At 36.7% G+C, this 14,203-nt stretch overlaps 1 protein-coding gene across 3 annotated transcripts in view; it reads right to left on the bottom strand.

The window, feature by feature from the left end:
* LOC311277848 (uncharacterized protein) overlaps positions 1–14,203 on the bottom strand; it is a 250,745-nt gene that overhangs the window by 27,363 nt on the left and 209,179 nt on the right. The window contains exon 1 of one of the 3 annotated variants that reach the window (XM_084388301.1): positions 9,227–9,347. The exons of 1 other annotated variant lie outside the window; for it this stretch is intronic. In XM_084388301.1, coding sequence (XP_084244427.1) covers positions 9,227–9,284 — 58 coding nt within the window. In that variant the 5' untranslated portion in view covers positions 9,285–9,347. Of the gene's footprint in view, positions 1–9,226; positions 9,348–11,595; positions 14,031–14,203 lie in introns of those variants that run through there. One more of the 3 variants, XM_084388299.1, reaches the window with a different exon arrangement.

Genomic DNA, 14,203 nt, shown 5'->3' with positions numbered 1-14,203 from the left:
AAACTAAAATCATTACATTGGTTACCTGTTAGTTTTCGTATTGATTTTAAAAACCTTTTATTAGTTTATAAAGCACTGCATGGACTTGCTCCAGACTATCTTTTAAAAATGCTTATAATATATGAACCTATAAGGACTCTTAGATCATCGGATTCTTTACTTTTAACAGTACCATTCAGTAAAACAAAAAGATTTGGTGATGCTGCCTTTAGTCGCTATACGCTCCTCGCCTCTGGAATAATCTTCCAGAAGAAGTAAGACGTGCTAGAAATATAAATAGTTTTAAGTCAAAATTAAAAACATATCTTTTTAGCCTGGCCTTCCTATAAAACCTATAATTTCCTTTTCTTCTTCTTTTCTTCATTTTAATACATTTTCATACATTTTTATTTTTATTCTTGCATTTTACTTGTACTTGTATTTTCGGTGTGTCTGTAAAGCACTTTGAACTGCATTGACTTGTCTGGAAAAGTGCTATATAAATAAAAATTGCTTGCTTGCTTGCTTGCTTGCTTGCTTGCTAAATGAGGCAAGGTTGTAGAATTACATTCAAGATATTTTAAGGCATGAAAAATGTTATATTTACAGGAAAAATGTTAATGTAATGTTTAGTAATATGTAATTTTGGTGATCAAAGATGAGTTTTGAGGGATAAAATTATTGACTACAGCGAAAAAAAAGAAAAAAAGAAAACTGAAATGAATGAAGTAATGCTATACAGTTTCAGGCCTTTGCTTTATGCTTGAGCTCATGCCTGTCATCTCACTTTCTCGACTATTTGTGCACACAATGAAGAGGTATGTAGTGTTGATGATTCTGGTTTTACAACAACTAACCTGCACAAAGGTGAAGTTCCTCGGCCTGATCAGACTCAAATTACAGCCAAGCGACTTAAAGTCTATTTTTACCACCACAGTAAATTGAAAAGTTTTTCTGTGATTGTGTTTCATGTCACATGCTTTGCTCACTACATTAGCTAAATAGTCGTAATAATCATAGTCATAAAATAAAGAATAAGATGTGAAGAATGGTGTAGTGTAGGCTGATCACTTGCACAATAACATTGATAATCCAATCTTGAATGGTGCAGATGTTTTCCTAAACTACACCTTCTCTGAATCACAAGATCGATCTACACATTTGCATCATCATCTGTCAATCATCTTGCACTGACCTTTGCAATACATTTCACATTTCACAACTTCACATATTTCAAGTTCAAATGACTTGAGTAGGAAAACTCTCGACGGGTCATAATGTGTCATCAGAAGAAAAACAATGCTAAATGCAAATAATCAAATGCAACTGAAGATAGAAAAATAAATAGAATCAGAACAAAACAATCTTTAATTTATGTAATTAAAAGTCTAATCAATCTGAAAAAAAAATCATCTTTTGAATATTTTAGTAGTGTTTGTTTATTGTATGTTGTTTATAATTTATTTCATGTTAATCATTTTGCATATTGTTTGGCCTGTACAGGTCAAGGTAATATTAATACATTTGAATTGATATTTAAAGTCGTGTCTTATTCACATTTGTAAAATAAACATGTTTCATGCAGGAGGCATTATCAATGCAGTCAATCATGTGAGAACAGAACCTGTAGCTAAAAATAGCTTGTTTCCACTGTCAGTTCAAGGAATTCTTAGTATTTACTCAGTCATGTTTCCTCAATGATTGCGTCAATAGGCGGAGTCAAAGATTAGCCTTTAAGAGCAGCGCAGAGTTCACTTATGCTTTTTTGTTTTATTATCCCTCTTTCTCTCTTGATGAGTTTGTTCTGTTTTCTCTGAGCTCTTGTTCGGTTCTCGTCATTCATCAGGTGTAGTTACAGGACTCTCTCTCTCTCTCTCTCACACACACACACACACACACACACATAGAGCTAATGTGGATATTTCTACTCCTCATCGATTCACTTTTAGTCGTCAGAAGGTGAATGAAACACATCTTTATGCATTTCGTAAAGCTGAGTTTAATATATGAGATTACTTAAATGTTGCGGTTGAAGTGAAAGTCACTGACAATCATTGCGCTGGACTCACTGTGGAGGGAAGGTGGTGTGAGACGGATCACATCTGGAGGATCAGACCCTGCAGAAGAGATAAAGGTCTTAAATGAGACATGGACAGCAGAAAGAAGGACTCAAAAATCAATGAATCGTGGGAGAAAAGCGTACTGAAGCTTATTCGCAGAGAGAGCATGCAGCAAAAACCAAACAGTGAGTATTTTATCTGCAATTGTGTTTTGTTCTTAAAACGTTTGCCTTATTATTACAGATGAGGAAGGCTGCATACTTCAGTGAGTATTCCTCCAGGAGATTTATTTTTTAAACAAATCTTAAAGCCTGAAGATAACTTCAAATTAAACAGATTTGTACACAGCACAAAGTAACAAAGAACATGCAAACCATTGTATTGATTTTTTTTTTTTTGTAAAGTATACAGTTCTAACATTTAAAATGTGTGACAACTTGCCCCAATTAAAATGTGACAGCATTTGAATGATGAACACAATCAACCCTTATTAATTGTTGTCTAAATGTGTGTATTTTGCTGTGTTCATTTTAGTTTAGAGGACTGAAATTCACAAGAATTATCCTAATTTAAAACAGTTTAATATAAAACTACAGCGAAAGCATGTTCGTCATTGGGCTTTCAATTCAAAACCGGAATTTGTTACTGAAATAGTGACAACTAGCCCCGTTTTTTTCCTATACTTCACATTCTTTTCTTTATAGAGTTTATAAAGACATAAATCTTTTCATTATTATTATTCCAGTGTGTCTGAATGCAGCCGGACCTGTAGAGATTCATTCTGCTGAATCAGAGACAGTCACAGATGAGGTGAGAGATTCACAGATCATCTACAGAGAAAGAGAAACAACTGATGTGTGGAACTGAAATCTGAGCAAAATGTGTTTTTGGCTTTTAACCATTAGGAATAACCTAACAACCGCATAGCAACACCCTAGCAACCACCCAGAACACCATAGCCACCAGCAAACGCATAGCAACACCCTAGCAACAACCCATACCGCCTTAGCAACTGCATAGCAACATCCTAGCAACCACCCAGAACACCATAGCCACCAGCAAACGCATAGCAACACCCTAGCAACAACCCATACCGCCTTAGCAACTGCATAGCAACATCCTAGCAACCACGGCAGAATATATCTCAGCAAAAGTCAAGTCACCTTTATTTTTATATTGCTTTATAAAATACAGTTTGTTTCAAAGCAGCTTGATAAACAGGAAATTAATGATTAAATGATGCAATCGGAATTCAATTCTACTGTAAAGCAGCTTTAAAAAGACAATAGTGTCATTGATCAGCTAAGGTCAGTTCATTGCCTGAGTTAATCAATTATGAAATAACTTCAATTCAGCCATAAAGCAGCTTTGTAGAAAACAGTGATGTCATTGTTAAGCTCAGTTCAGTTCTAATCCAACAGTGTCAGTGCAGTCAGATCAATAATATTGCTGAACATTATGTGTCTCCAACTAAGCAAGCCACAAGCAAGAGTGGCAAGGAAGCCAAACTCCATCGGTGACCGAAATTAAGCTAAAATAAACACACTAGCAACCACTCATAATACCATAGCAACTACATAGCACCACCTACAACACCATAGCAACCAGCTAGAACACACTAGCAACTTCATATTTGCAACACCATAGAAATGGCCCAGAAACCCTTAGCAACACCCTAGCAACCATCCTGAACACCCCAGCAAAAACTTCAAAATTCAAGCTTTCAAAACGAATTCACACTCTCTGGCCTGGCAGACATTCTTAAGCAAACATAAAGTTTGAATTGAAAAACTTTTTGATCTTGTTATAGTGTATTGTTATATTTATTGCTGTCTTTTTTTCCCTTTAGATCACTACTGTCCATCCAGCTTGTTTTGAGTTCTTCAGCTCTCATTCTGCAGTCCTGAAGTCACAGTGTGTCTCCATCTGCTGGACAGAGTCCTGTAGCGCAAGAGGACGCTAAAGCCTTGAGTGCTTGCTTTAAACCAATGGCAGCAGCGTATCTTAAAGCAAATCCATGTAAAACACTGTACAGTATGAAGGTGATCAGTTTACTGAAATGTGGTATTTTATCTAGACTGACATATCTGTCAACATCTCTGTCCTTTTGCTTTTCCGTCATGGAGGATCTACAGCTGGTTGATCTGAACGTGTAGTTCAGTATGAAAACATTTCATTAGCATTTTGCACCTTATTTAACATCATTTTGCATCATTTTAGGGTTTCTGGGGAAAGTTTACAATATAACTTTTTAATATTTTTTATAAAATAAAAAACCTCTGTGAGGTGCATTACGCCTGATGGTTTGTGTCTGTCTTCACGTTATAATTACATTTGAAAAATGAATAAGAACAGAGTTCTGCAGATACAGAGGATCCCGAATATGATTGTTTTTAGAAATAAAGTCTGTAGTGAACACAAGCTCAAGATATTTTCTCATTTTATGCTATGCTATAAAAATACTTCAATAATACCTGCTTGTCAATTTATTAAAGCTTTTACTGCTTCTACTGTCTATAAAAAAGCGGTTGTTAAGAAGTGGCCAGCAGCCATATCACCCTGTAGCCCAAGACTGGTTGCCCACTGAAGCTAAGCAGGGTTGAGCCTGGTCAGTACCTGGATGGGAGACTCCTGACAAAAACCAGCTTGCTGCTGGAAGAGGTGTTAGTGAGGCCAGTAGGGGGTGCTCATGCCCTGTGGTCTGTGTGGCACCCCATTGTAGCGATGGGGACACTATACTGTCAAAGAGCACCGTCCTTCGGATGAGACATTAAACCGAGGTCCTGACTCTCTGTGGTCATTAAAAATCCTTCAAAAAAGAGTAGGGGTCTAACCCCGGCATCCTGGCCAAATTTGCCCATTGGCCCCTGTCCATCATGGCCTCCTAATCATCCCTATATACTGATTGGCTTCATCACTGTCTCCTCTCCACCAGTAAGCTGGTGTGTGGTGGGCGTTCTGGCACAATATGGCTGCCGTCACATCATCCAGGTGGATGCTGCACATTGGTGGTGGTTGAGGAGATTCCCCCTTCCATATGTGAAGCGCTTTGAGGACCCTGAAAAGCGCTATATAAATGTAACAAATGATTATTATATTATTATAAGTGGGACTACAGAGGTTGTCAGTGGATATTAAACATCACACCCAACAGGTAAACTACATTAGATGCGATTAATTGCGATTAATCTATTTGACAGCACTAATTTACAGCCTAATACAACACTGTAGGGCTGTTTATGATTAGGCCTATTTATTTTAGTTAATGAGCTGATGGCATCACCTACTGCAATACATTTAAACAAAAAACATTTTGCAATAATTACCTTGCAAAAGATGAACCCGGACTAGATATTGGGCAAAAAACAGAACAAATTTATATCGCCACAGTTCACCTGAAAAATAATATTAATAATAATAATTTATGCAACAAAACAAGTGTTTGAAGGTCAGTAAAGTTTAATCATATTATTATAAACCATGTTACAGCAGTTGTGAAAAGAGAAGGGCAATGCCTAATCAAAGTGTCACCAGATTCAAACTTCACTACTAATTTGATCAAATTACCTTCTCAGAATAAATTAGGGCTGCCCCCAAATAGTCGACTAATCGTTAGTTGACTAGAAGAGGCTTAGGCGACCAAAAATGTTATTAGTCGGTTCGTCAAAAAAAAACAAAAAAACTTGCATTTACCTTAAAATACTCAGTCGTTTTTGGTCTTACATCACAAGTAGCCCAATGCGTTATTCGAAACTGACTTTGTGTACACTCGATATTGTCACACACAGTTGGAGGAAGAACAAGAAGATGATGATCAAGTGTTCAAAGTTTTTAATAATCCACTTCGAAGGCAGTCCAAAAAGGCAGGCAAACAAAACACAACCTCTAACATAAAAGGGGACCAGACAAAGAGTCACTGTGAGGGTAAAACTTATAAAACACACACAAATGAGATGATAATAAAACACAGTTGAAACACAGAACTCATAATGGTAACCAAGGAGACAAACGAGTGTCGGGAAAATAGAACAAAGGGAAACAGAAAACTCGTGAAAACAAACTGAGAATGAGTGTCTGTGACAACAATAACTAAACTTTGTAAAATAAAGAAAACAATCAGGATGCTCTTTCTGTTGTCTCTGTGAACTTGAGTGCGTCACAAAATAAACCGAAACTCAGTGTGAACTTTCCTTGCAGACATGAGAAATGCATATACAGTGAGGAAAATAAGTATTTGAACACCCTGCTATTTTGCAAGTTCTCCCACTTAGAAATCATGGAGGGGTCTGAAATTGTCATCGTAGGTGCATGTCCACTGTGAGAGACATAATCAAAAAAAAAAAAATCCAGAAATCCCAATGTATGATTTTTTAACTATTTATTTGTATGATACAGCTGCAAATAAGTATTTGAACACCTGAGAAAATCAATGTTAATATTTGATACAGTAGCCTTTGTTTGCAGTTACAGAGGTCAAACGTTTCCTGTAGTTTTTCACCAGGTTTGCACACACTGCAGGAGGGATTTTGGCCCACTCCTCCACACAGATCTTCTCTAGATCAGTCAGGTTTCTGGGCTGTCGCTGAGAACCACGGAGTTTGAGCTCCCTCCAAAGATTCTCTATTGGGTTTAGGTCTGGAGACTGGCTAGGCCACGCCAGAACCTTGATATGCTTCTTACAGAGCCACTCCTTGGTTATCCTGGCTGTGTGCTTCGGGTCATTGTCATGTTGGAAGACCCAGCCTCGACCCATCTTCAATGCTCTAACTGAGGGAAGGAGGTTGTTCCCCAAAATCTTGCAATACATGGCCCCGGTCATCCTCTCCTTAATACAGTGCAGTCGCCCTGTCCCATGTGCAGAAAAACACCCCCAAAGCATGATGCTACCACCCCCATGCTTCACAGTAGGGATGGTGTTCTTGGGATGGTACTCATCATTCTTCTTCCTCCAAACATGTTTAGTGGAATTATGACCAAAAAGTTCTATTTTGGTCTCATCTGACCACATGACTTTCTCCCATGACTCCTCTGGATCATCCAAATGGTCATTGGCAAACTTAAGACGGGCCTTGACATGTGCTGGTTTAAGCAGGGGAACCTTCCGTGCCATGCATGATTTCAAACCATGACGTCTTAGTGTATTACCAACAGTAACCTTGGAAACGGTGGTCCCAGCTCTTTTCAGGTCATTGACCAGCTCCTCCCGTGTAGTTCTGGGCTGATTTTTTACAGTGGACCTTTTTTCACCAAGCTGCTTGGCAATTTCCCCGTAGCCCTTTCCAGCCTTGTGGAGGTGTACAATTTTGTCTCTAGTGTCTTTGGACAGCTCTTTGGTCTTGGCCATGTTAGTAGTTGGATTCTTACTGATTGTATGGGGTGGACAGGTGTCTTTATGGAGCTAACGACCTCAAACAGGTGCATCTAATTTAGGATAATAAATGGAGTGGAGGTGGACATTTTAAAGGCAGACTAACAGGTCTTTGAGGGTAAGAATTCTAGCTGATAGACAGGTGTTAAAATACTTATTTGCAGCTGTATCATACGAATAAATCTTAAAAAAATCATATATTGTGATTTCTGGATTTTTTTTTTTAGATTATGTCTCTCACAGTGGACATGCACCTATGATGACAATTTCAGACCCCTCCATGATTTCCAAGTGGGAGAACTTGCAAAATAGCAGGGTGTTCAAATACTTACTTTCCTCACTGTATATCGAAAGCTTGAAATGAATATTTTTAAATGAACCGATTAAACCGGAATTCTGTTGGAATTCAGTATTATGCTGAGATGACAAATCAGCATCGTCAATAATCAATTATCAATCAATTATTCAAATTCTCAGACAATCTCCTTGCTGTTTTTTCATGACTTTCATAATCATTACTTTTGCCAGTGCGCTGTGGCAAGCTTTATGTGTGCGCTTGAGTGCTGATTAGGCTGTGTATAGGCAATTACTAGGCTCATTATTATGATTTGGCTTATTAATATACCCATGCAATTGGTCTATAAATCGCCAAAATGAACAACATATAGTCGACTAAAATCTTAAAATAAGGGCAGTCCTAGATTAAATCACTTTATTGAAACTATTTGAATGTCAAATTATTTATAAGTAGAACATTTGTAAATCATGTGAAAGTGAAATTTGCTCACTTAGAAAACTTTTGCCAATGCTTTTTTTCATGAATTCGTAGACTAGATGACCAAGCGAATCTCTTCCCACAGTGTGAACACTTGTACCGTTTCCCTCCAGTATGAACTCTCTGGTGTGTTTTTAAATTGCAGGATGTAATGAAGGTCTTCCCACAGTCAGAGCACACATAAGGTCTCACACCAGTATGAATCCTCTCGTGCACTTTTAAAGAGTTCAGTTGAGAAAAACTCTTTCCACAAAAAGAACAAAAGTGAGGCTTCACAGCAGAATGAACTTTGAGGTGTGTTTTTAAGTTTGATGAAGAAACAAATGTTTTCTCACACTGATCACAGCTGAATGGTCTCACTCCAGAGTGAGAGAGGAGATGGTAGTTGAGAGTGCTTTTCAGAGTGAAACTCTTTCCACACTGAGAACATGTGAACGGTTTTTCTCCAGTGTGAATTCTCATGTGATCATTTAGGTATCCTTTACGTCTGAAACTCTTTCCACACTCAGAGCAGGTAAACGTTTTTTCTCCAGTGTGACTAATCATGTGTCTGTTAAGATTTCCTTTCTGAATGAAACTCTTTCCACACTCAGAGCATGTGAATGGTTTTTCTCCAATGTGAATTCTCATGTGTCTGTTAAGATTTCCTTTCTGAATGAAACTCTTTCCACACTCAGAGCAGGTTAAAGATCCTTTGACTCCAGATTTTCCAGCTTGTTTTTGTGTGAAATTCTCTTCAGTCTTTGAAACGACTGCGTCTCCATCCTCAGTTTTGAAATGATGAGGTTTTGGAAACAGATGTTGATTGTCTTCATTTTTATATGTCAGTTTTTCATCTTCATTTGTGAAATAATGGTGTTTGCCTTCATTCACTTCCATCAGGTCTGAAATCAACATATTAAATTAAATTTAAAAGGACAAATGAGAAACAAAGAAAAAAACTTCTGAGTCTACTAGTATCTAGTTTTGGATGTAAAGTTATATGTCAGTTTTCATCTTAATGTTCCTCATCAGTCATTAAAGAGAATGAAGGAAAACACCAACCTATTTGTTCCTCTGTATCTTCATCTTTTATTCTGCAGGGTTCTTCCTTAATCTCCATCTTTACAATAGTATGTCAGTAGTTTCTCCTGGAGTAATTCCTCCTGCTTGCTGCTTCTTCTCCTGTGGGAAGATGGGAATATTCCCAGCATTTAAACTCTCATGAATGGCTGTGGGAGCTTCACTGACTGAAGGAGTGAATTGTGGTCGTTGTTGCTCATTTAGCAGATGATCATCACACTTACAATCACTCTCAATTATTCAGGTGCAAATGTTCACTCAAGTAGTCATTTAAAAACTATTCATGATTTTAACTTTAAGTTTTAACTTCAAATTCCAACTCACCTGGCTGATTTTTGAGATACTACTGTATATATATTGAGTTATAGTTTGTCATAGAATAAAAACCATCATAAGCTTAGCTGATCTTAAAGTCCACAGATGACCATGTTCTCTAAAATCAACTAAGGCCCATGAAGGTTTTGGGAAACTCAGCACTGGTCAGTGTAGATCCATTCCAACCCACATTAAACATACCAGAACAAGTTAATCAAAGTCTTCAAGTTTACTAGAAATTTGGGGCAGATTGTGCTAGCTAAACTCTGCACTTTTCCGTCATGGAGGATCTACAGCTGGTTGATCTGAACGTGTAGTTCAGAATGAAAACATTGCACTAGCATTTTGCACCTTATTTAACATGTTCTCATCATTTTACATCATTTTAGGGGTTCTGGGGAAAGTTTACAATCTAACTTTTCAATTTTTTTTATAAAATAAAAAACCTCTGTGAGGTGCATTACGCCTAATAGTTTGTGTCTGTCTTCACGTTGTGCTTCTGTGGATTTGTATAATTACATTTGAAAAATGAATAAGAACAGAGGATCCCGAATACGATTGTTTTTAGAAATAAGGTCTGTAGTGAACACAAGCTCAAGATATTTTCTCATTTTATTCTATGCTATAAAATACTTCAATAATACCTGCTTGTCAATTTATTAAAGCTTTTACTTGTCTATAAAAAAGCGGTTGTTAAGAAGTGGGACTACAGAGGTTGTCAGTGGATATTAAACATCACACCCAACAGGTAAACTACATTAGATGCGATTAATCTATTTGACAGCACTAATTTACAGCCTAATACAACACAGTAGGGTTGTTTTATGATTAGGCCTATTTATTTTAGTTAATGAGCTGATGGCATCACCTACTGAAAAACATTTAAACAAAAAACATTTTGCAACAATTAACTTGCAAAAGATGAACCAGGACTAGATATTGGGCAAAAAAACAGAACAAATTTATATTGCCACAGTTCACCTAAAAAAAAAATGTAATGCAACAAAACAAGTGTTTGAAGGTCAGTAAAGTTTAATCATATTATTATAAACCATTTTACAGCATTTGTGAAAAGAGTGTCAAAGTGTCACCAGATTCAAACTTCACTACTAATTTTAGCAAATTACCTTCTCAGAATAAATAGGGCTACCCCCAAATAGTCGACTAATCGTTAGTTGACCAGAAGAGGCTTAGGCGACCAAAAATGTTATTAGTCGGTTAGTCGAAGAAAAAAACAACAACTTGTGGCGAAGTCATGAGGTCACGTTACTGGCGGGTACTTGTGGGAATTACATTATGTTGTGTAGGAAATCCAAACGTTTGCCTATCACCCATCAACCTTAAATATGGCTTATCATTTGAAACATGCAAGTAGTAGCAAGCCAGCAACTTTAAATAGCCGCTCGCTCTAACATTAACCTACAGTGCTATGCATAAGTTTAGGCACCCATGCTAAAGTTGACTAAAAAGAGGAATAAAAAATTATATTTTGGAAACGGAACTTAATGCCTTAATTTAAAAAAATTAGGAAAAATCCAACCTTTAAGGACACCAATTTTCTTTGTGAATGAATAATGTATCGTAAATAAATAAATGTTCTTCCTTAAAATACAGGGTGCATAAGTTTGGCAATTTCCCATAGAGGCAGGCAGATTTTTATTTTTAAGTATTTTTTTTAATTATTTTTTTAGGATACTATGCATCCTGATAAAGTTCCCTTGGCCTTTGGAATTAAAATAGCCCCACATCATCACATAGCCTTCACCATACCTAGAGATTGGCATGGTTTTATTTCAGTTAGCCTAATAGCTAGTTTGATTTGCATTGAGAGATGATCTTATGGAAAGTACTCCATGCCAATCTCTAGGTATGGTGAAGGCTATGTGATGATGTGGGGCTATTTTAATTCCAAAGGCCAAGGGAACTTTATCAGGATGCAGAGTATCCTAAAAAAAAAAAAAAAAAAAAATACTTAAAACTAAAAATTTGCCTGCCTCTATGGGAATTTAACATTTTTTTTTTTTTTATTCATTTTTAACATAGGGGTGTCCAAACTTATGCACCCTGTATTTTAAGGAAGAACATTTATTTATTTACGATACATTATTCATTCACAAAGAAAATTGGTGTCCTTAAAGGTTGGATTTTTCCTAATTTTTTTAATTAAGGCATTAAGTTTAATTTCCAAAAGATGATTTTTTATTCCTCTTTTTAGTCAACTTTAGCATGGGTGCCTAAACTTATGCATAGCACTGTAGATAAATGTGCGCTAGTCTATTATTAGGCACCTATCCAAGTGTTTGTGCAGAGCATGGAAGCTGAAGTATGAAGGCACGATCACTTGCATTTAACTTAAAATACTCAGTCGTTTTTGGTCTTACATCAGAAGTAGCCCAAAACATCATTCGAAACTGAAGTTTTATTTGTGTACACTCACAATTGTCACACACAGTTGAAGGAAGAACAAGAAGATGAACAATTGCTAACAGTCAGTCAATCAATACTGTCTGTTTCTTTCACCTTGACCCAAGTAACCTGCAATAATAATAAAAATACATTCAATAACCAAAATGTACAAAAAGAAATGTAATCAGATATTGGATTTGACTCAAAACACAACGCAATTTAGAATTCCTTCCAATAAACCACCTTTTCTTTCAATAGTGAAAGCAGTATGTTCAACAATATGAGTTGGAAATGCTTGAAAGATGAATTGATTCAGTTGAACAAAGTTTGTGAATCAAACGACTCAGTTGATCAGAGCTTGTGAATCAAACGATTCAGTTTAAAGAGTTGTTCAAACTTCTCTCGATCAGTTCAAGTACAAAAAACAAAGTCTCTCCATTTCAGAAGCAAAAACCAATAAAACCCATGAATCAAAGTCCTTTGAGTCCGAAAAACAAAAGAAAATTGGATATATCCTACCAGTTGATGGTTTCAAATTATGGTTCAAAGGGGAAACAGGTCCATGGGCAAATATTCTAAGATTATGTAATGAAACACGCATATAGGTATATGCACTATTCTGCTGAGATACGAATAAGCATTGTCAATAATCAATTATCAATCATTAAAATGCTCAGACAGTCTCCTTGCTGTTTTTTCACAACATTCATAATCATTACTTTTGATTAGGCTATGTATAGGCAATTACAAGGCTCATTATTATGATTTGGCTTCAATAATATACCTATGCGATTAGTCTAATAATAAACGACGAATAGTCGACTAGAAAAATCTTAAAATGAGGGCAGTCCTAGATTAAATCACTTTATTGTAACTATTTGAATGTCAAATTATTTGTAAGTAGAATATTTGTAAATTATGGATGTGAAATTGAATTTTGCTCACTTAGAAAACTTCTGGCAATGCTTTTTTTCATGATTTCGTAGTTTAGATGACCGAGTGTAACTCTTTCCACATGAAGAGCACTTGTAAGGTTTCTCTCCAGAATGAACTACCTTATGCTCTTTCAGGTTTGCTAAATGAGTGAATCTCTTCCCACAGTGTGAGCACTTGTGTGGTCTCGCTCCAGTATGAATTCTCTCATGTCTTCTCTGGGTTCCTAATTGAGAGAAACTCTTTCCACAGTGCGAACACTTGTACGGTTTCTCTCCGGTATGAAATCTCTGGTGTGTTTTTAAGTGGCAGGATGTAATGAAGGTCTTCCCACAGTCAGAGCACACATAAGGTCTCACACCAGTATGAATACTCTCATGCCCTTTTAAATGTTGCTGTCGTGAAAAACTCTTTCCACAAAAAGAACAAAAGTGAGGCTTCACACCAGCATGAGTTGTAATGTGTCTTCTTAAGTCTGATTCAAAAACAAATGTTTTATCACACTGATCACAGCTGAATGATCTCACTCCAGAGTGACGGCGTAGATGATTATCGAGAGAGTTTTTGTAACTGAAACTCTTTCCACACTGAGAGCATGTGAACGTTTTTTCTCCAGTGTGAATTCTCATGTGATCATTTAGGGTTCCTTTATGACTGAAACTCCTTCCACACTCAGAGCAGGTGAACGGTTTTTCTCCACTGTGAATAATCATGTGTCTGTTAAGAGTTACTTTCTGATTGAAACTCTTTCCACACTGAGAGCATGTGAATGGTTTTTCTCCAATGTGAATTCTCATGTGTCTGTTAAGACTTCCTTTCTCAATGAAACTCTTTCCACACTGAGAGCATGTGAATGGTTTTTCTCCAATGTGAATTCTCATGTGTCTGTTAAGACTCCCTTTCTCAATGAAACTCTTTCCACACTCAGAGCAGGTTAAAGATCCTTTGACTCCAGATTTGCCAGCTTGTTTTTGTGTGAAATTCTCTTCAGTCTTTGAAACGACTGCGTCTCCATCTTCATTTTTGAAATGATGAGATTTTGGAAACAGATGTTTGTCTTCATTTTTATATGTCAGTTTTTCATCTTCATTTGTGAAATAATGGTGTTTGCCTTCATTCACTTCCACCAGGTCTGAAATCAACATATTAAATTCAATTTAAAGGGATACTTCACCGATTTTCAAATTAAACTATGGTATTCCCTTAACTAAGACGAGTTGATACATACCTCTCTCGTCTCAGTGCGTGCATTCAATCGCTCTGGCGTGCGGCAACACTTTGATAGCACTTAGCTTAGCCCAGTTC

The sequence above is a fragment of the Rutilus rutilus genome (genome assembly GCF_951802725.1).
Source record: "Rutilus rutilus genome assembly, chromosome: 18".
In the NCBI taxonomy this organism is placed as follows: Eukaryota; Metazoa; Chordata; class Actinopteri; order Cypriniformes; family Leuciscidae; genus Rutilus; species Rutilus rutilus.
Note: the sequence above shows the minus strand (reverse complement) of the source record. Positions and strands in the feature narration are given on the sequence as shown.